At 45.2% G+C, this 22,799-nt stretch overlaps 2 protein-coding genes across 2 annotated transcripts; both read left to right on the plus strand.

The window, feature by feature from the left end:
- Positions 1–1,981: 1,981 nt before the first annotated feature.
- LOC102463982 (olfactory receptor 51E2-like) lies at positions 1,982–3,022 on the plus strand. Its single transcript, XM_014571754.3, has one exon. The coding sequence runs from the start codon at positions 1,982–1,984 to the stop codon at positions 3,020–3,022; it is 1,041 nt and encodes a 346-aa protein (XP_014427240.2).
- Positions 3,023–21,111: 18,089 nt separating this feature from the next.
- On the plus strand, positions 21,112–22,158 carry LOC102463730 (olfactory receptor 52R1-like). Its single transcript, XM_075901343.2, has one exon. It carries the CDS (start codon positions 21,118–21,120, stop codon positions 22,156–22,158), a length of 1,041 nt encoding a protein of 346 aa, XP_075757458.2. The 5' UTR covers positions 21,112–21,117.
- Positions 22,159–22,799: the final 641 nt, after the last annotated feature.

The raw sequence follows: 22,799 nt of genomic DNA on the forward strand, positions 1-22,799 counted from the left end.
ACCAGGGCATCCCTTTGACTCCTATCAAGCTTCTCATCCACTTTAATCCCCAGGTCCTTTTCTGTGGAACTCCTACTTAGCCAGTCGGTCTCCAGCCTGTAACAATACTTGGGATTCTTCTGTCCTTTGTGCAGGACTCTGCACTTGTCCTTCTTCAAATCTCCTCATATTTCTTTTGGCCAATCCTCCCATTTGTCTAGGTCACTCTGCCCCCTATCCCTGCCCTCCAGCATAACTACCTCTCCCCCTAGTTCAGTGTTATCCGCCAAATTGGTGAGGGTGCAATCCATGCCCCCATCCAGGTCATTAATAAAAAGGTTGAACAAAACTGGCCTTCAGAAACTCTTCTTAATAACGATAGCCAACCAGACATTGAGCTGTTGATCACTGCCCATTAAGCCTGATGATCTTACCGGCTTTCTTTCCATGGCTCTTAATTTCTCCACCATGGAAAATTTCCTGTGGATGATATATAAGACCTGAAAAGCCAGTCATGTGTTAATATACATAGGCTGACATCCCCTCCTCTTGAATCCCAAGTATGTGGCTCTTATCATGTGGTGGGAGGACTAGGACCATCACCCGCCTTTTATCTCCCGGACAGCATGGGGCTGGAAGGGATTCTCATGGGAACAGTATGATGATACATAATTTATCATAGCTTCATTCAAGTAGTCAGCTAAACTGTTATGCCTGAAACCTTCACAAAAATCAGTTGAAAGCAGACACCCACTGGAGGACATTTTACTCCCAACTTGGAAAACTTGCAAGCAGTTGAGCTAGAGCTGCTCTCCTTGAAAGGGTTGGGCACTGTTTAACATGCTTTTTGAGGATATTGTAAGTACTTCATTCCAAATGAAGAACAAAACAATTTCTTCAAAATATTATATTTCTCTCCAATGTTTAAAAGTTTCCTCCAACGTCTGGAAATTGGCCAACATATTTTCTATGGTATTCTTTCTCCAAGATACACGTAATACCCTCTTTTTGGATCCTTAACACTACCAAGGATATTCCCTGATATTGATCTCACCACTTTTCAAAATTTCCAATTTTCATTGCTTTGTATCTATTGTTCTTCTCTCCAGCATGTTGTATGGTGCATTTATTCTCTTAATTGCTGCTGCCTTCACTTACCACTGAACAGAGTTTATAGCCAAACTGCCAACTTTACTAACCATGGAATCGTACTTTTTAGGAAATCCTAATTTTCATTCCTATTTTTCTGCCTAACTTTTCCTACCAAATACTTTTGCTGATGCTTTGACACAGCTTTGGGGAATTCATACTTTGGAGCAATTAGTTACTAGAGATAGTACTGATTGGCAACTCTTCTTGGTTTCTCCATTTGAATGTAATGTGGGAAGTACCATGTCAGACTGTAATCTCCTCTATCTGACCATGACGTCTCAATCAGGCTGCAAATGACAGCTCCCCAGTTCTGAAATCCAGCGTCAGATTTCCCGTTTTTGCTTTACAAAGGCTGAGTAAGCAAAACTGAACGTTTATCCAGAGCAGCTATTTTTCCATCCCTTTTCTTAGGCATCTGAACATGGCCTTTGTCATGGCCAGTGCTGTGAATGAGCTTGTTTCATGGAGTTGCTATGAGTTATGGCCAAGTCTTTTCCCTGAGGTGTATTTCCTGCTGGAGCCTATTAAGTTTTCAACACCAAAAATGAGGAAATTATTGATGCATGAAGCATCATCAAACATGGAATTATGAGGGTCTGTTTGTAATTCAGGACTCTGGATAAGGAAAGTGCCATTTCTCAGAGTGTGAAGAAAGTACAAACTCCTTCACCCATGAGAACAGACTCCTTTAATGTACATGGTGTCTCATATTCACATTGTGTCTCCATCCAGGTATTTGTACTGTGGCCATCACCCTAGACCCTGGGCACATCCAGAATCTCCACGGAACATCTGGTTCAAGTCAGAGACAACATTCTGCCTCAGAGCTGAATCGCTTCTCCTCCGCTCCATGTTGGATACCAACACAACTGCCTTCTCCCACCCCTCCACCTTCATCTTACTGGGCATTCCTGGCCTAGAGGAGGCCCATGTCTGGATCTCCATCCCCTTCTGCACCATGTATGTCATAACTATCTTGGGAAACTTTGCCATCCTATTTATTGTGAAGAGGGAACCGAGTCTCCATGAGCCCATGTACTATTTCCTCTGCATGCTGGCTGTCACCGACCTGGTCCTGTCCACAACCACCCTGCCCAAAATTCTGGCAAACTTCTGGTTCAATTCCAGAGAGATCTATTTCAATGCCTGCCTCACTCAGATGTTTTTCATTCACTGCTTCACAGAAATAGAGTCTGGGATCTTTGCAGCCATGGCTTTGGATCGTTACGTGGCCATCTGCCACCCCCTGAGACATTCCACCATCCTGACAAACTCCCTGGTGATGAAGATTGGCCTGGTCATCGTGTTGCGCGGCAGCATTCTCATACTCCCCTCTCCCATCCTGGCAAGCCAGTGGCCATATTGCAGAAGTAACATCATCCCCCACACTCAGTGTGAGAACTTGGATATAGTGAAGCTGGCGTGTGCTGACACCCGCATCAGTAGTTACTATGCCCTCTTTGTGATATCCTGTAGGCTTGGACTGGATGTGTCTTTTATCATTGTGTCCTATATCCAGATCCTCAGGGCCATCTTCAGACTGCCCACAAAGGAGGCTCGGGTAAAGACTTTTGGGACCTGCAGTTCACATATCTGTGTCATATCAGCCTTTTACGTCCCAATTCTATTTGCCTCCATCTCTGGCCGTTTGGGCAGCAATTTGCCTGAGTATTTCAGCACTTTGATTGCTGACGTGTACCTCCTAGTTCCACCCATGCTGAACCCCGTCATCTACGGGGTGAGGACCAAACAGATCCGGGAAAAGCTGCTTCAATTTTTTCTCCTAAGGGAATTAAAGTTTTCTCCGCAGGTTGTGGCGCTCAGGCAGAGTTCTGTGGGAGTTCTGGGTGGTGACATGGAACAACTGACTGGCCAATCAAAGAAAGTTTAAATTCTTTGTTGACTTTACTATGTTTTCTCAGCATGAGATACTGGGAAATCCATCCATGTACAACTCATAGGGCTGTCACCTTTCTAATTGTATTTCTCATTGTAACTGGACACTCAAGGCTCTGGTTTTCCCTCAACTTTTTACTTAGGGTTTGTCAATATTACATGCCTCTGGTGACAGAGGCATGTATATTAGGCTACCCGGCATAGGGAAATGAAGGCACGATTTAAATAATCCTGGAACCCATCACAGATGATCCAAGTGGTGATGGGGAGGAGAAAAAGAGCAAGCCACTAGTGTGGGGCAGGTGTTGAAGGAGAAAACATAGAAGTGATTGGGGAGATGTATGGCAGGACTCTGAGGGTATGTCTGGACTCCACGCCTCTAGTGAAAGAGGCATGTAGATTAGGCTACCTGGCATAGAGAAATGATTTAAATAATCGCGGCTTCATTTAAATTTAAATGGCTGCCGAGCTCTGCCAACCAGCTGATGATCAGCTGCTTGTCGGCAGGTCGGGGCAGTCTAAATGCGCCGCAGTCAACAAGGAAGAATTTATCAACCGGCACAGATATGCCTCATGATGCTGTGTCCAGTTCTGGGCGCCACATTTCAAGAAAGATGTGGAGAAATTCGAAAGGGTACAGAGAAGAGCGACAAGAATGATTAAAGGTTTAGAGAACATGACCTATGAAGCCAGGCTTCATGAACTGGGCTTGTTTAGTTTGGAAAAAAGAAGATTAAGGGGGGACATGATAGCTGTTTTCAAATATCTAAAAGGGTGTCACAAGGAGGAAGGAGAAAATTTGTTCCTCTTGGTTTCTGAGGACAGGACAAGGAGTAATGGGCTTAAAGTGCAGCAGGGGAGGTTTAGATTGGACATTAGGAAAAAATTCCTAACTGTCAGGGTGGTCAAATATTGGAATAAATTGCCAAGGGAGGTGGTGGAATCTCCCTCTCTGGAGATATTTAAGAACAGGTTGGATAGACATCTGTCAGGGATGGTTTAGACGGAGCTTGGTCCTGCCTTGAGGGCGGGGGGCTGGACTCGATGACCTCTTGAGGTCCCTTCCAGTCCTATTATTCTATGATTCTATGATTCTATGAAATCACTTCTATGTCTTGTCCTTCAACGCCTGCCCCGCACTAGGGGCTTGCTCTTCTTCTCCTCCCCATCACCATTTGGATCATCTCTGCGATGGGTTCCAGGGTTCCAGGTGATGGTCACAGTGTAATTGTGTGAACTGAGACACAATGGGAATACGAGACACCCCATATACTACTGGAGGCTGTTCTTATGGGGGATGGAGAATGTAGAGTTTCATTACCCAGAGCCATTAATTATGAGCAAGTGACCCAACTAATTCCATGGTGCTCCATGCATCATTAGTATCTATACATTATGGCGTGTGAAATCTTCACAGGATTATTAATGAAATACACCCCAGGGAAAAGACCTGGTCATAACTGAGAGCAAGTCCATGGAAACAACACTCATTCACAGAGCATGTTCTGATGCCTAAGGAAAGGGTTGGAAAAATAGCTGCTCTGGAGATGGGCTCAGTTTTGCTCACCCTTTCTCTGTTGAGGAAATAGGAGGGATGCAGTCTAGACATACACTTAGACAGCACGCAGCAGAGACCTCTTTCCCTTCAAGCTTTATCTAGATTACACAATTTTGTAAGAAAATAGCCATTTTTCTGATAAAACTTGAGTTACGTCCACAGTGCAAGTGCCTTCCTTTGACAGTAAATCTAAAGAGAGAGATTTTTGTGCAATTAGTAATCCTCATTCTATGAGGAAGAAGCCTTTTTTGTGAAACAGCTCTTTCACAGAAAGGGGTGTGTGGACAGGGAAGAGGGAGATTTTTCAGAAGAAGAGGGAAAAGGAAAAAGCACAGGTGCCCTGGTGGCCATTCTGTCTATAGCACTCACTGCTTACATTCAGTCTGGACACTGTTGTTTGAAACAGTGCATCACTTTTTCGATGCGCTTTTGCAGTGTGAACGCTCTCTTGCGCAAGAAGTTTTTTCGGCAGATCTCTTCTGAAAAAAGCTTCTTTTGAAAGAAGCCTGTAGTCTAGACATAGTTTCAGAAAGGAGGCAAATATAGGATAGTTCTCCATTAAACCTAAATTATTCAAAAATGGTGAAAAACTCCGATTAACAATGTCTGACCAGGTTAGTAAACAATGGGTAAACTGATATGGGATTTTTTTTAAAATCTAGGAATATCATCAGTGCCAGTCAAGAATATGCTTTCTGTAAAACTCGTCATATTGGCTTCTGATTTTCTGGCTCTATGATTCTACAGTGTAAAACCCTGGAGTGAACCAGGCCTGAGTGTCATGCAAGCCATGGGGCTCGATATAGGGGTAACTGGATTAAATGTAATGGCCTGAATAATGTTGACATAAAACACTATCAACATAGTGATAAAGGAAGTAGATAAGATATTCATATTTACTGTGTCTCATCACACATGGGCAAAGAAACACACAATCCATGGGACTTTTGAACAACTAGCACCAATAAAATAAAATTAATTCCATAAATCATATTTCATTTGTCGAACTTCTTTTCACAAACTATGGATTGAATACATGGACTGTCAGGTGGATACAACGCTGGCTAGAACTTCAGGCTCAATGGGTAATGATCAACAGCTCGATATCTGGCTGGCAGTCGGTATCAAGAGGAATGCCCCAAAATTCAGTTCTGGGGCCAGTTTTGTTCAACATCTGTATTAAGGACCTGGATGAAGAGCTAGATTACACCCTCAGCAAGTTTGCAGATGACACAACCCTAATGGGAGAGGTAGATATGCTGGAGGGTAGGAATAGGATCCACACTGACCTACACAAACTGGAGGATTCGGCCACAAGAAAGATGATGAATTTCAACAGGGTCAAGTGCAGAGTCCTGTACTTGGGATGGAAGAATCACTAGAACTGTAAGAAAAAACAGGACTATGCAGCACTTTAAAGAGTAACAGGGTGGTTTATTAGGTGAAGAGCTTTCGTGGGCCAGACCCACTTCCTCAGATCAAATTGTGGAAGAAAATTAGCATGACCATATATACCAAAGGGATACAATCAAAAAAAGTGAACACATATAAAAAGGACAAATCAAATTTTAGAACAGTGGGAGGATAAGGGGGAGAGGTTAATGTCTGTGAGCTAATGATATTAGAGGTGCTAATTTGGGAAGCTGTCTTTGTAATGGGTAAGATAATTAGCATCTTTGTTGAGGCCAAGTCATAAAGTGTCAAATTTAAGCATGAATGACAGTTCAGAGTTTTCTCTTTGAAGTCTTGTGTTAAAATGTCTTTGAAGCAGGATGCAGGTAGTCAAGTCATTGAGACAGTGTCCTTTCTGGTTGAAATGGTAAGAAACTGTTTTTTCTTTGTGAAACTGTCTAATATCTGTTTTGTGGGCATTGATTCTTTGGTGAAGTGTCTGAGATGTTTGTCCAATGTACATAGCAGACGGACACTGTCAGCGCATGATAGCATAAATTATATTTCTGGAGGCGCGGGAATATGTGTTCTTGATCTTATAACTGAATTGGTTAGGTCCAATGATGGTGTCAGCAGAGTAAATATGTTGGCAAAGCTGGCAACGGGGTTTGTTGCAAGGGAAGGTACCAGGATTGGTATTGGTGTGGTATGTCCTGTGGTGGTTGGTAAGAATCATCCTGAGGTTAGGTGGTTGCCTGTAGGAGACTATGGGTCTGTCTCCCAGAGCCTCTCGGAGTGTAGTATCCTGTTCCAATATAGGTTGTAGTTTATCGATAATGTGTTGGACGAGTTTAAGTTGGGGGTTATAGATGATGACAAGTGGTGTTCTATTGTTGGTTATCTTGGGTCTGTCTTGAAGTAAATGGTTTCTGGGTATTCGTCTGGCTCTTTCAATTTGTTTTTTTATTTCTCCAGGTGGGTAATTGAGGTTTATAAATGCTTAGTAGAAATCCTGAAGTTTCTAGTCTCTGTCAGTGGGATTAGAGCAGATGCGGTTGTATCGAAGGGATTGGCTATAGACGATGGATCATATGGTGTGCTCTGGATGGGAGCATCTTGAAGGCTCATCCTATAATCAATCATCTTTTGGTGGTGCCCTCTCCACTTCAAGGCTCGTCAATCTGCCACTCTGCCAATAATCCCCTCACTTGTTCTTACGGGGATGCATCCCTGACACCGGGTCGTTTGGTCTTCTGGCCTTTGCCCAGGCTCGCTCACCCCCCTTCTTTGGCCATCTGGTTCTGAGCAATATAACTTTTGCATGTTATCTTGACATATTCATACTCCTGACACACACATGAGAAATGTTACAAGGGCTCTTGAGGTTACATAGATATACACCGGGCAATGCAAAGAGATGTTATAAATCAAGCAATTAAGGCTTCGGCCTTCAACATTCTTCTAATCTCATTAAAACGGACACAATACCCAGAACTGTGTGTCCACTTCGGCCCATTTACTAAACTTACTTTTAGGGCAAAAGAATAAACATTTAACTAAAAGGACTTAATTCAAAACAATATATATTGCTATATTATTGCTACATTATTAGACTACATTACTATATTGCTAAACGTAAAATACAAATATAAAAAGAATAAAGCTTTCAATCCTAACAACGTTTTCTAGACCATTAATCATTTCTGTTGCTCTTCTCTGGACCTTCTCCAATTTCTCCACATCTTTCTTGAAATATGGTTTCCAGAAGTGGACACAATGCTCGTAATCAGCGTAGAGTAGAGCAGAAGAATTACTTCTCGGCTATGTCTATATTGGCAAGATTTTGCACAAATACTTTTAACGTAAGAGTTTTTGCATTAAAGTATTAGCACAAGAGAGTGTCTACACTGGCATGTACCTTTGTGCAAGAGATGTGCTTTTGTGCAAAAGCATCTGTGCCAGTGTAGACGCTCTCTTGCACAAGGAAGCTCCAATGGCCATTTTAGCCATCGGGCTTTCTTGCGCAAGAAATTAACGTTGCCTGTCTACACTGGCCTCTTGCGCAAGAACAGTAGTGCAAGAAGTCTTATCTCTGAGCGGGAGCATCAGAGTATTTGCGCAAGAAGCACTGATTTTATACATTACAACATAGAATCATAGAATCATAGAATCCTAGGACTGGAAGGGACCTCGAGAGGTCATCGAGTCCAGCCCCCTGCCCTCAAGGCAGGATCAAGCTCCGTCTACACCATCCCTGACAGATGTCTATCTAACCTGTTCTTAAATATCTCCAGAGAGGGAGATTCCACCACCTCCCTTGGCAATTTATTCCAATATTTGACCACCCTGACAGTTAGGAATTTTTTCCTAATGTCCAATCTAAACCTCCCCTGCTGCACTTTAAGCCCATTACTCCTTGTCCTGTCCTCAGAAACCAAGAGGAACAAATTTTCTCCTTCCTCCTTGTGACACCCTTTTAGATATTTGAAAGCCGCTATCATGTCCCCCCTTAATCTTCTTTTTTCCAAACTAAACAAGCCCAGTTCATGAAGCCTGGCTTCATAGGTCATGTTCTCTAAACCTTTAATCATTCTTGTCGCTCTTCTCTGTACCCTTTCCAATTTTTCCACATCTTTCTTGAAATGTGGCGCCCAGAACTGGACACAGTACTCCAGCTGAGGCCTAACTAGTGCAGAGTAGAGCGGCAGAATGACTTCACGAGTTTTGCTTACAACACACCTGTTAATACAACCTAGAATCATATTTGCTTTTTTTGCAACAGCATCACACTGTTGACTCATATTCAACTTGTGGTCCACTATGACCCCTAGATCCCTTTCCGCCATGCTCCTTCCTAGACAGTCGCTTCCCATCTTGTATGTATGGAACTGATTGTTCCTTCCTAAGTGGAGCACTTTGCATTTCTCTCTATTAAACCTCATCCTGTTTACCTCCGACCATTTCTCTAACTTGCTAAGGTCATTCTGAATTATGTCCCTATCCTCCAAAGAAGTCGCAACCCCACCCAGTTTGGTATCATCTGCAAACTTAATAAGCATACTCTCTATCCCAATATCTACATCATTGATGAAGATATTGAACAGTACGGGTCCCAAAACAGACCCTTGAGGAACTCCACTTGTTATCCCTTTCCAGCAGGATTTAGAACCGTTAACAACCACTCTCTGACTACGGTTATCTAGCCAATTATGCACCCACCTTATCGTGGCCCTATCTAAGTTATATTTGCCTAGTTTATCAATAAGAATATCATGCGAGACCGTATCAAATGCCTTACTAAAGTCTAGGTATATGACATCCACCGCTTCTCCCTTATCCACAAGGCTCGTTATCTTATCAAAGAAAGGTATCAGATTAGTTTGGCATGACTTGTTCTTCACAAACCCATGCTGGCTATTCCCTATCACTTTATTACCTTCCAAGTGTTTGCATATGATTTCCTTAATTACCTGCTCCATTATCTTCCCTGGGACAGACGTTAAACTGACCGGTCTATAGTTTCCTGGGTTGTTCTTATTCCCCTTTTTATAGATGGGCACAATATTTGCCCTTTTCCAGTCTTCTGGAATCTCCCCTGTCTGCCATGATTTTTCAAAGATCATAGCTAAAGGCTCAGATACCTCCTCTATCAGCTCCTTGAGTATCCTGGGATGCATTTCATCAGGACCTGGTGACTTGCTGACATCTAACTTTCCTAAGTGATTTTTAACTTGTTCTTTGTGTATCCTATCTTCTAAACTTACCCTCTCTCTGCTTGTATTCACTACGTTAGGCACACCTCCAGACTTCTCGGTGAAGACCGAAACAAAGAAGTCATTGAGCATCTCCGCCATTTCCAAGTTTCCTGTTACTGCTTCTCCCTCCTCACTAAGCAGTGGGCCTTAGTGTTCCTGCACAAGTACTTGTGGACAGTGTAGACAGGTGGCAAGATTTTGCACAAAAGCAGCCGTTTTTGCACAAAATCTTGCCAATGTAGACACAGCCCTCATGTCTTGCTCTCGACACTCCTGTATATGCAGCCCAGGATCGTGTTTCTTTTTTTGAAATAGTGTCACACTGTTGACTCATATTTAACTTGTGGTCCACTATGACCACTAGGTCTGTTTCTGCATTACTCCTTCCTAGAGAGTCATTCCCATTTTGTATGTATGAAACGGATTGTTCCTTCCTAAGTGGATTACTTTGTATTTTCCCTTCCTATACTTCATTCTATTGACCTCAGACCATTTCTCTAGTTTGTCCAGATCATTTTTACCATAGCCTCCAAAGCACTTGCAACCCTGCTCAGTTTGCTCTCATCTTCAAACTTAATAAGCATCCTCTCTATGATAAAATCTAAATAGTTGATGAAGATATTAAACAGAACCAGTCCAAAAACAACCCCCTGTGCAACCCCACTTATTACGCCCTTCCAGAGTGACTGTGAACCATTAATAACTACTCTCTGAGAATGGCTTCTCAGCCAGTTGTACATAACATTTTATTACCCCATATACGTTGTTGTCATTCCCTAGTTTATGAATGAGAAGGTCATGCAAAACCATATCAAAGTCTAGTTATATCATATCCATAAAGGTTGATATCCTATCAAAGAAAGCTATCAAAGGGTATGTCTACACTACCCTCCTAGTTCGAACTAGGAGGGTAATGTAGGCATACTGCACTTGCAAATGAAGCCCGGGATTTGAATTTCCCGGGCTTCATTTGCATAAGCGGGGAGCCGCCATTTTTAAAACCCCGCTGGTTCGAACCCCGTGCAGCACGGCTACATGGGGCACGAACTAGGTAGTTCAAACTAGGCTTCCTAGTTCGAACTACCGTTACTCCTCGTTACTCCTGGAAGATATGCTCCATTATCTTCCCTGGCACAGAAGTAAAACTGACTGGTCTTATTTCCCTTTTTATGAATGGGTGCTATATTTGATCTTTTCCGCTCTTTTGAAATCTTTGTCAATTTCCATAGCTTTTCAAAGATGATAGCTAAAGGCCCAGATTCCTCCTTTATCATCTCCTTGATTATTCCAAGATATATGTAATTAGACCATGGTGGCTTGAAGACATCTAACAAATTTTAGCTTGTTCTTTTTTTTATTTTATCTTTTACACTTATCCCCCTCCCAATAGCATTCACCATTAGGCATTCCTTCATCATCAGGCTTCTTGGTGAAGACCAGAACAAAGACGTCATTAAGCACCTCTGCCATTTCCAAGTTTCCTGTTAATGTTTCTCCCACCTCACTGAGCAATGGGCCAACCCTGTTCTTGGTCTTCCTCTTGCTTTTAATGTATGTATAGAATGTCTTCCTGTTACCTGTTTTATCTCTAGTTAGTTTGATCTCGTTTTGTGCCTTTGCCTTTCTAATCTTGACCCTGCATATCTGTTTTGTTTGCTTATATTCATCCATTGTAATTTGTCCTAGTTTTCACTTTTTATATGACTCCTTTCTGATTCTGAGATCATGCAAGATCTCCTGGTTAAACCAAGGCAGTCTTTTGCCATATTTTCTGTCTTTCCTACGCTGCAGAATAGCTTGCTTTTGGACCCATAATAATGTCCCTTTGAAAAACTGTCAAGTCAGTTGTGTTTCCTCTTAGACTTGCTTCCCATGGGACCGTACCTACCAGCTCTCTGAGTTTACCAAAATCTGCTTCGTGAAATCCATTGGCTCTCTTTTGCTGTTCTCCCTTCCACCATTCTTTAGAATCATGAACTCTACGATTTCATCATCACTTTCACCCAAGCTGCCTTCCACTTTCAAATTCTCAACCAATTGCTCCCTATGGCTGTGTCTACTCTGGCCCCTTCTCCGGAATAGGCATGCTAATTCAGAACTTTGGAATAGGGAAATCCACGGGGGATTTAAATATCCCCTGCGGGATTTAAATAAACATGGCCGCCGCTTTTTTTCCAGCTTGTGGAAAAGCCGGAAAAAAGCATCTAGACTGGCGCAATCCTCCGGAATAAAGCCCTATTCCGGAGGATCTCTTATTCCTACATGCAAGGGCTTTATTCTGGAGGATCGCGCCAGTCTAGACGCTTTTTTCCGGCTTTTCCCCAAGCCGGAAAAAAAGCGGCGGCCATGTTTATTTAAATCCCGCGGGGGATATTTAAATCCCCCACGGATTTCCCTATTCCAAAGTTCTGAATTAGCATGCCTATTCCGCTGGAGGGGCGAGTGTAGACACAGCCTATATGTTAAAATCAAATCTAGAACAGCTTCCCCCCAATAGCTGTTTTAAACTTTTTAAATAAAAAAATTGTCCTCAGTGCAGTCCAAGAACTTATTGGATTGTCTGTGCCTAGCTGTGTTAGTTTCCCAACAGATGTCTGGATAGTTGAAGTCCCCCATCACCATCATGACGTGACCCTTGTTTTTTCCCACTTTTAACCTAACCCAGAGACTCTCAACAAGTCTGTTTCCTATGTCCATCCCCACCTCAGTTCAAGTGTATGCATTTTTTAATATATAAGGAGCACCTCCCCTCTGTTTACCCACATATCTTTCCTGGACCCTTCTATCCCAGTATTCCATTCATGTGTATTATCCCACCAAGTCCCTGTGATACCAACCATGTCATAGTTGTGTTTATTTATTAGCACTTCAAGTTCTTCCAGCTTATTCCCCATATTTCTTGCATTTGTATACAGGCATCTAAGATAGGGTATGTCTACACTACCCCGCTAGTTCGAACTAGCGGGGTAATGTATGCATACCGAACTTGCTAATGAAGCCCGGGATTTGAATTTCCCGGGCTTCATTAGCATAAAGCCGGCGCCGCCATTTTTAAAAGCCGGCTAGTGCGAACCCCGTGCCGCGCGGCACGGGCTAGATAGTTCGAACTACATAGCCATTCCGAACTATCTGTATTCCTCGTGGAACGTGAACGTGTAACACATCTCCCCTGTGCCTCTTGGAGAAGAAAATAAATTCACTCTCATTCTGGTGCTTCTACACCAGAGAAATACCCCCAGATTGGCCAGAGGGGCAGGCAGAGTGTCCAGCTCTGGGGAACCAAGCACCATCCAGCCAGGGAAGAGCTGGAAAAACCTGACACAGCTTCACTCTTCTCCACTGTACACTGAATAAGCCCAAATCCCTCAGCTTCTCCTCATAATTCATGTGCTTTAGCCCTGTAATCCTTTTGGTTGCCCTCTGTTCTCCAGTGCATCTACAGCTTTCTGTAATGGGGGAGGGGCAGAGCTGTTGCCTCACCAGTGCCACATAAAGGGGAATAATCACTTCTCTGGATCTGCTGGCAAAGCTCCTCCTAATACACCCTTATATGCCATTAGCCATCTTGGCTACAAGGGCGCACTATTGACTCATATCCAGCTTCCTGCAGTCCCCAGCTCCTTTTCTGCAGAACTGTGTGTGGCTTCATTCGTTACCTTTCAGTTCCCATTGGTTCCGGGCTGTTGGGGGCCTGTAGTCGGCAGGGTCAGGTTGGAAGCCAGGGGGACAAGAGCTGGGAGAGGCAGAAGGATGAGTTCCCGTGTTAGCTGGTGAGATGGGATGCTGGGCAGACACCAGGGCATAAGAGTGATTGTTACGACATTGTTCACAACAAACAGTCTCGCTACCTGTAACACACCCCAGAGGAGCAAGGCCAGCTTGACTCCAGAGCAATGGCACAAGGTGGTCAACACTCCACGTTGTGGTCTCCCTTTTCCCTGCTTCCCTCCTGCTACAGGTGGGGAGGAGGCTGCTCTCCAGCCCTCAGAGTGGGAAGCCCCAACAGAGATAGGACAAACAGCGAGCGCTCAGAGGGATCCACTGGTGACCTGAGTCATCCCTTGGCTGTCTGGGGCAAACTCTCAGCCACAGGACTGATTGGGGTACAAGGTGCGCTGGGGGTAAATGTTGGACCTTTCTAATCCCCACATTAAACACTCAGACTATGTCTACACTGGCAGGTCTTGTGCAAGAAGATATGCAAATGAGGTGCAGCGATGAATATCACCACACCTCATTTGCATACTTAATGAGCTGCCATTTTTGCACAAAGTGCTCTTACGCAAGAGACGTTCTGCCTGAAAATAAGCAGCAGAATGTCTCTTGCGCAAGACGGGTTTTTTGCACAAGAAGGAGCAGGGAGGGTTGGGGGGCATCGGGTGGGTGGCTCGATCCGTGCCAGGTGCAGGGTCTGCTGGCTGGGTGCTGGCAGGCTTGCACCTGGCACGGGCACCGTAGCCAGCCCGTGCCCCTTTAAGGGGTCCGGGTCCGGGAGGGGGGCAGTAGAGTTTCCCTGATGTTGGCCAGAGTGGCCACCAGGGAAACCTGGGGAGGGCTAGCCTCCCACTAGTTCGAATTAAGGGTCTACACAGCCCTTAATTCGAACTAGTAAGTTCGAACTAGGCTTAATCCTCGTGGAATGAGGATTACCTAGTTCGAACTAAGCACTCCGCTAGTTCGAATTAAGTTCGAACTAACGGAGCGCTAGTGTAGCGCCTATGAAAGATAGTTCGAACTAATGTCCGTTAGTTCGAACTAACTTTGTAGTGTAGACATACCCACTCTTATTGCTAACATGCCTGGAGAAACCTTCCTTGTTTCCCTGCACATCCCTTGCCAGCTGCAATTCCAGTGGTACGTTGGCCTTTGATTACATCCCTGCATGCTCAAGCAATATATTTCTACTCCTCCATAGTTCATCTCTCCAAGTTTCCACTTCTTGTCAACTTCCTCTTGTGTTGTTTTTCTTACTGCGCATTGGGATGGTTTGTTCCTGAAACTTCAATAAGGCTCCTTGAAAATCCTGACAGATTCATGGACTCCTTCTCCCCGTCATTTTAGTCTCTCAGGGGATCCTATACATCAGTTCCCTTAGGGAGGCAAAATCTACTTTTCTGTAGTCCAGAGTCTGAATTTTTCCGCTCTCTTTTCTCAACCATCTCATGATCCCTGCTCCCCCACTTGCCACCAAAATCTACTTCCCCTACCAATTTCTCCATGTTTGTGAACAGCAGGTTGAGCAAACACATGCTCTGCTCTTGACGGCCCAGCACGTACCTCCATCAGCCAGGGCAGGGCTGTGCATTGGAGCTGCCCCACCCCCACCCAGCAGCCTCTCCAACCATCCATTTCTGAGTTTCTTCACACAGTACTGGTGTCTTCTCTTCACTTGTTTGTAAGCTCCTTGGGGCAGGGGCTGTGTCTCCCTCTATGTTTGGGAATGGCCCGGCCCAATTGGTCCTCAACTGGAGCAGGATCTCTGGAGGTTTCCACCAGACAATGACCATAAATAATCAACCCAACAATCCAGCTAAATCCAGGCCTAGCACCACTCTCTTAGATTTATCTAGAGATGAAGATCAAACCATGCTCATCAGCTACTGAGTGTTAAGAACTTCAGTGCCGATGGACACGGATCCCCTATTTAAATGAGACACAAAAAATTGATTCAGTCTCATTCCAGGGCTTAAATACTGAGGTGCTTCTGCACCAGATAAATATCCTATTTAGCCAGAGGGCAGGCAAGAGAATCCAGCTTTGGGGATCCAAGCAACCTCCAGCTGGGGCAGGGCTGCAAAGTCTAACTCAGCCTGGAACATCCGATTCCAGTTCCCCGTTGGAGGCACTGGGAGGAAATGAACAACTGTCCAATGCAAACACTATTCTGGTCTCTATTCTTCCTATAGGGCCCTCCTTGTTGCAGGACAATTTGGAGGAGGGGGAAGGTCTCTGTCCCCAGGATAGGCTCCCCCCAGCTCCACCCCATCCACAGGAACACACTGTTTGTGTGGCTTTTACTGAGTCAGATCCCCCAGAGACACCCCAGGGATTGCAATGGCTTGGAAGGTCTCTCAGAGTGTGTGTCTACACAACGGAGAAGCTGACACCGATACAGTCGCTCTTCCAGGGTTTGAATTAGGGGGTCTAATGAAGACCTGCTAATTCAAATTTAGAGGATGCTCCCATCGACACCGATAATACCCCTAAGGAGTGAGGAAATCTACAGGAAAGTCAGCCCCATCGACCTCCCATTGTGTGGATTGTGCTGAAATCTTATTAAGAAACTTGGACTCTAGCTCCATAATTCACGTAACTGGAGTTATGTATCTGCAGTCCTCCCCCCACTTTAGTGTAGACCAGGCTGGAGGGAGAAGAAGTGACGTCCTGGAGTTCACCCCTCCTGGCAACAGGGAGCGCACACACGCCAGCGAGTTCTGAGACCCTAGACTGAGCTTGAGAGGATGGAGAAGGCTCAGCCTCTCTCTTCCAGCCTTTCCTATCTAGACCAGTCAATGAAGAGCCCCGCCATTGAGGGGTTGTGGTTACTGCAGGACTCCTGGGTGTCTCCCTCTCTTGCTGCCCCTCAGTCTGTCTGACCTTGGCCAATTCAGGTCTCCCTACTTCACTGCATTATGGGTTTCTGCTCACAGTGACTTTCCTTTGCAAGGTCTTGTCAATGCCCCTCAGAGGAAGGTGCTGCACAATGTAGCGATAATTACTGGTGATAATTATTGATCTCTCACCTCTTAGTGACAGCCCCGTGTGCCTGCAGAAAGTGTTAAGTGTCTGTCCTTAGTCCCCTTTCTCCAGATCGATCTCTTTGCATCTTGGGCACTTATAGCATATTAGACCCGGAGGAGACATAGACATTATCCCTCCTTTCCTTCCTATTCAACTATAATTTTTAAATACACACAAACACACAAAGCAGCCAATTCCTCCCTGACTCAGCCCAGAGCCCAGGAGTTCTCATCTCCCTTCGGGAAGGTCCCCTAATTGCTGTTTACTCCTACAGCTGGATAAATAACCCAGAGACCCAGACAGGCTGGTCACCAATCTTCCTGGATCCAGATGCTCATGCATCCCTTATGGGATGAGTGAATCCCACTGGGATTGCCCAGAGCCATATTATTAATGGTGCACAGCCCTGGGCCAGCTCTTGGTATAGGATGCTGGTATGAGAGTGGTGCAGGAAACGGCTACCTGCAGGAGGCTACCAGGAAGAAACATCCCTCTCAGAATTCACAGGTACCCATCTCGGACTGAGAAGGTCACCTACTCGACAAACCCAGGGCAACACAAGATAGGGTAAGTCTGGGATCCTTTCTGCTCTGCACAGCTAGTTAATATCCCCTTGCCACAGGGATGAGTTTGCTCTAGTATCAGTAGGCAAAAGGTGACTCTTCTTCCACATCCCTTCCCATTACCTACAGCTGCAAGTCATTTCAATGGCACAGGGCAACAGTCAGGTCATATAGAATCATAGAATCCTAGGTCTGGAAGAGACCTCAGGAGTCATCAAGTTCAGCCCCTTGCCCCAAGCAGGATCAACCCCAATTAGACAGGTCCTTCGACAGGACTTGAAAACCTCTACAGATGGAAATTCCACAGCCTCCCCAGGGAACCCATCCCAGTGCTTCACACCTTCCTAGGGAAATAGTTTTTCTGAATATCCAACTGTGACAGGGCACTTGCCCTGCACTGGCCTTTTGAGGGCAAACCCTAGCCCGGGGCAGGGCCTGGGAGTTTAGCCCCGGCTGAGGCTCTGTTAGATTGTTAGGGCCCAGCTGGGAGCTGTATAAGAGGAGGGGCTGTTGCTCCCAGGCAAGAGCAGTGAGACCCTGGCTGCTGGGGGAGGAGGAGGCTCCCTGGAGCTAGAGCAGGGCTGGGGAGGCAAGGCAAGGCAGGGCAGGGCTAGGGGAGCTCTGGCCAAGCAAACCCACAGACTGCAGGGCCTGAAGCACGTCCCGCTGAAGAAACAACAGCGCCTGGAAGGGGGGCTCAGAGACTGACGTGGACACTGCTGCAGGGCAGTGTCCAGAAGAGGACACTGTGGACCGGAAGAAAGAGGGGAGACACCACCCGAGGGAAGGCACCCAGCCGGCCAGACAGAGCTAATTCCTAGGACAGAGGTCAGGGGTTGCTGTGGTGGTGATTGAACCCCCTCACACCAACCTAGACCTCCCCCACTACAACTTGTGACCATTGTTTGTCGTTCTTCCACCTGCAAGCACTGAGAACAATCTCTATCCTTCTTGGATCCCCTCTTCAGATAGCTGCTGGTTGGTATCAAATAACCCTCACTCTTCTCTTTAGAAGACTAAACTAGTCCAAATACCTCAGACTCCCCTCATATGTCATGGGTTCCGGCCCACCGATAATTTTTGTTGACTTCAGCAGAATTTTCTCCAATGTGTCTACATTCTTTCTATAGTGGGGGGTCCAGAATTGGACACAAAACTCCAGATGTGGCCTCACCAGAGCTGAATAAAGGGGAATAATCACTTCTCTAGATCTGCTGGCAATGCTCAGTAGCAGGGCTCAACACATTATGTAATCCACTCGCCCGTGGCAAGTAGATTACAAACCGGCACAACTGGTGCGGCGCGGTCTGCGCATATGCAGCACGCAAAACCGCGTGACTGCCAAGTGGGGCTCGCCTCCGCTTGGCAACACTGCTCATTAGTAAATGCACCCCAATATCCCATCAGCCTCTTGGCTACCAGGGCACCCCATTGACTCCTATCAAGCTTCTCATCCACTGTTATCTCCAGGTCCTTTTCTGTGGAACTCCTACTTAGCCAGTCGGTCTCCAGCCTGTAACAATACTTGGGATTCTTCTGTCCTTTGTGCAGGACTCTGCACTTGTCCTTCTTCAAATCTCCTCATATTTCTTTTGGCCAATCCTCCCATTTGTCTAGGTCACTCTGCCCCCTATCCCTGCCCTCCAGCATAACTACTTCTCCCCCTAGTTCAGTGTTATCCGCCAAATTGGTGAGGGTGCAATCCATGCCCCCATCCAGGTCATTAATAAAGAGGTTGAACAAAACTGGCCTTCAGAAACTCTTCTTAATAACGATAGCCAACCAGACATTGAGCCGTTGATCACTGCCCATTAAGCCTGATGATCTTATCGCCTTTCTTTCCATGGCTCTTAATTTCTCCACCATGGAAAATTTCCTGTGGATGATATATAAGACCTGAAAAGCCAGTCATGTGTTAATATACATAGGCTGACATCCCCTCCTCTTGAATCTCAAGTACGTGTCTCTTATCATGTGGTGGGATGACTAGGACCATCACCCGCCTTGTATCTCCCAGACAGCATGGAGGTGGAAGGGCTTCTCATGGGAACAGCATGATGATACATAATTTCTCATAGCTTCATTCAAGTAGTCAGCTAAACTGTTATGCCTGAAACCTTCACAAAAATCAGTTGAAAGCAGAGACCCACTGGGGGACATTTTACTCCCAACTTGGAAAACTTGCAAGCAATTGAGCTAGAGCTGTTCTCCTTGAAAGGGTCGGGCATTGTTTAACTAAAGGTGGTGTCACCAGCACAACGACAATTGCGGATTCCTTCGTGAACGCCATTCAGCGAAGCTCTTCACTCCAATAAAGTCTGTTAAGGAATTCCACAGGCCAGGTATGGTTTATCAATGTTAATACATTCAATGGAATTGCATGTTCCCTTGCTCATGAGTTTTGAGACACAGTAAATATAAATGCCTTATATACAAGTGGGTCTTTCCCACGAAAGCTTATGCGCCAATAAATCTGTTAGTCTGTAAGGTGACACAGGACTTCTTGGTATTTATAAACATTTTTTATTCATTTTTTCACTGAGCTAAAGGTCAGAAGGGGCCATAAAATCTTTCAGTGTGATCTCTTGGATAACACAGGCCATTACATTCCACCCCATTAGCCCTATATTGAGCCCTAAGATTTGCATGTCACTCATGCCTGGTTCACACCAGGGTTTTACACTTTGGAATCATGGAGCCACAGAAGGAGAAGAGTTTATCTGATATGACCAGTTTTACATTAACCATATTGTTGACCAGCATTCATGATATCCCTAGACTCTTAAAAAGAAGTTGCATACAATGTTTCCATCATTTCCTAAACTTGTCAAACCGTTTTATTTTTTAATGATTATGTTTAACATCGTTCCACGAGGCGTACAGATAGTGTGGAATGGCTTGCTAGTTCGAACTATCTATCCCGTGCCGAGTGTAGTCGCGCGGCACGGGGTTCGAACAAGCCGGCATTTAAAAATGGCGCCAGCTGGCTTATGCAAATGAAGCCCAGGAAATTCAAATCCCGGGCTTCATTTGCAAGTGCGGTATGCCTAGTTCGAACTAGGGTGGTAGTGTAGACATACCCTAAGGTATTATTTCTCCAAGATCCTTAACATTACCAAGGATATTCCCTGATATGGATCTCACGACTTTTCAAAATTTCCAATTTTCATTGCTTTGTATCCATTGTTCTTCTCTCCAGCATGTTATATGGTGCATTATTTCCCTTAATTGCTGCTCCCTTCACTTATCACTGAACAGAGTTTTTAGTCAAATTGCCAACTTTATTGACCATGGAATCGTACTTTTTAGGAAATCCCAGTTTTCATTCCCATTTTTCTGCCTAACTTTTCCTACCAAATACTTTTGCTGATGCTTTGACACAGCTTTCGAGAATTCACACTTTGGAGCAATTAATTACTAGACATAGTACTGATTGGCAACTCTTTTCGGTTACTCCATTTGAATGTAATGTGGGAAGTACCATGTCATACTGTAATCTCCTCTATCTGACCATGACGTCTCAATATGGCTGCAAATGACAGCTCCCCAGTTCTGAAAGCCAGCGTCAGATTTCCCGTTTTTGCTTTACAAAGGCTGAGTAAGCAAAACTGAACGTGTATCCAGAGCAGCTATTTTTCCAACCCTTTCCTTAGGCATCTGAACATGGCCTTTGTCGTGAGCTGTTGTTTCATGGAGTTGCTATGAGTTATAGCCAAGTCTTTTCCCTGAGGTGTATTTCCTGCTGGAGCCTATTAAGTTTTCAACACCAAAAATGAGGAAATTATTGATACATGGAGCATCATCAAACATGAATTTATGAGGGTCTGTTGTTTGTAATTCATGACTCTGGATAAGGAAAGTGCCATTTCTCAGAGTGTGAAGGATGTACAATCTCCCTCACCCATGAGAACAGCCTCCACTAGTGTACGTGGTGTCTTACATTCACATTGTGTCTCCATCCAGGTATTTGCACTGTGGCCATCACCCTAGTCCCTGGGCACATCCAGAATCTCCACGGAACATCTGGTTCAAGTCAGAGACAACATTCTGCCTCAGAGCTGAATCGCTTCTCCTCCGCTCCATGACGGATACCAACACAACTGCCTTCTCCAACCCCTCCACCTTCATCTTACTGGGCATTCCTGGCCTAGAGGCAGCCCATGTCTGGATCTCCATCCCCTTCTGCACCATGTATGTCATAGCCCTCTTGGGGAACTTTGCCATCCTATTTATTGTGAAGAAGGAACCGAGTCTCCATGAGCCCATGTACTATTTCCTCTGTATGCTGGCCGTCACCGACCTGGTCTTGTCCACAACCACCCTGCCCAAAATTCTGGCAAACTTCTGGTTCAATTCCAGAGAGATCTATTTCAATGCCTGCCTCACCCAGATGTTTTTCATTCACTGCTTCACAGAAATAGAGTCTGGGATCTTTGCAGCCATGGCTTTGGATCGTTACGTGGCCATCTGCCACCCCCTGAGACATTCCACCATCCTGACAAACTCCCTGGTGGTGAAGATTGGTCTGGTCATTGTGTTGCGTGGCAGCATTCTCATTCTGCCTCATCCCATCCTGGCAAGCCAGTGGCCATATTGCAGAAGCAACATCATCCCCCACACTCGGTGTGAGAACTTGGGTATAGTGAAGCTGGCATGTGCCGACACCCGCATCAGTAGTTACTATGCCCTCTTTGTGATATCCTGTAGGCTTGGACTGGATGTGTCTTTTATCATTCTGTCCTATATCCAGATCCTCAGGGCCATCTTCAGCCTTCCCACAAAGGAGGCCCGGGTCAAGACTTTTGGGACTTGCAGCTCACATATCTGTGTCATATTAGCCTTTTACATCCCAATTCTATTTGCCTCAATCTCTGGCCGTTTGGGCAACAATTTGCCCCGTTATTTCACCATTTTCATTGCTGACATTTACCTCTTAGTTCCACCCATGCTGAACCCCGTCATCTACGGGGTGAGGACCAAACAGATCCGGGAAAAGCTGCTTCAATTTTTTCTCCTAAGGAAATTAAAGTTTTCTCCTCAGGTTGTGGCTCTCAGGCAGAGCTCTGTGGGTGTGCTGGCTGGTGACATGGAACATTTTACTGGCCAATCAAAGAAAGTTTAAATTCTTTGCTGACTTCATTATGTTTTGTCAGCATGAAATACTGGGAAATCCATCTATGTGCGACTCACAGGGCTGTCACCTTTCTAACTGGACACTTAAGGCTCTGGCTTTGCCTCAACTTTTTACTTAGGGTTTGTCTATATTACATGCCTCTGGTGACAGAGGCATGTATATTAGGCTACCTGGCATAGGGAAATGAAGGCACGATTTAAATAATCCTGGAACCCATCACAGATGATCCAAGTGGTGATGGGGAGGAGAAGAAGAGCAAGCCACTAGTGCGGGGCAGGTGTTGAAGGAGAAGACACAGAAGTGATTGGGGAGATGTGTGGCAGGACTCTGAGGGTATGTCTAGACTCCATGCCTCGAGCGACAGAGACATATAGATTAGGCTACCTGGCATAGAGAAATTATTTCAATAATCGCGGTTTCATTTAAATTTAAATGGCTGCCGAGCTCTGCCGACCAGCTGATGATCAGCTGTTTGTCGGCAGGTCGGGGCCATCTAAATGTGCCACGGTCAACAAGGAAGCATTTGTCAACTGGCACAGATATGCCTCATTAAATCACTTCTATGTCTTGTCCTTCAACGCCTGCCTCGCACTAAGGGCTTGCTCTTCTTCTCCTCCCCATCACCACTT

This window comes from Pelodiscus sinensis, chromosome 1, assembly GCF_052426305.1.
Source record: "Pelodiscus sinensis isolate ZL-2025 chromosome 1, ASM5242630v1, whole genome shotgun sequence".
Classification (NCBI taxonomy): Eukaryota; Metazoa; Chordata; order Testudines; family Trionychidae; genus Pelodiscus; species Pelodiscus sinensis.

Excerpts from the sequence above, each read along its gene's own strand:
- LOC102463982 (XM_014571754.3), top strand. The coding sequence starts at position 1,982 with ATGTTGGATACCAACACAACTGCCTTCTCCCACCCCTCCACCTTCATC.
- LOC102463730 (XM_075901343.2), top strand. The coding sequence starts at position 21,118 with ATGACGGATACCAACACAACTGCCTTCTCCAACCCCTCCACCTTCATC.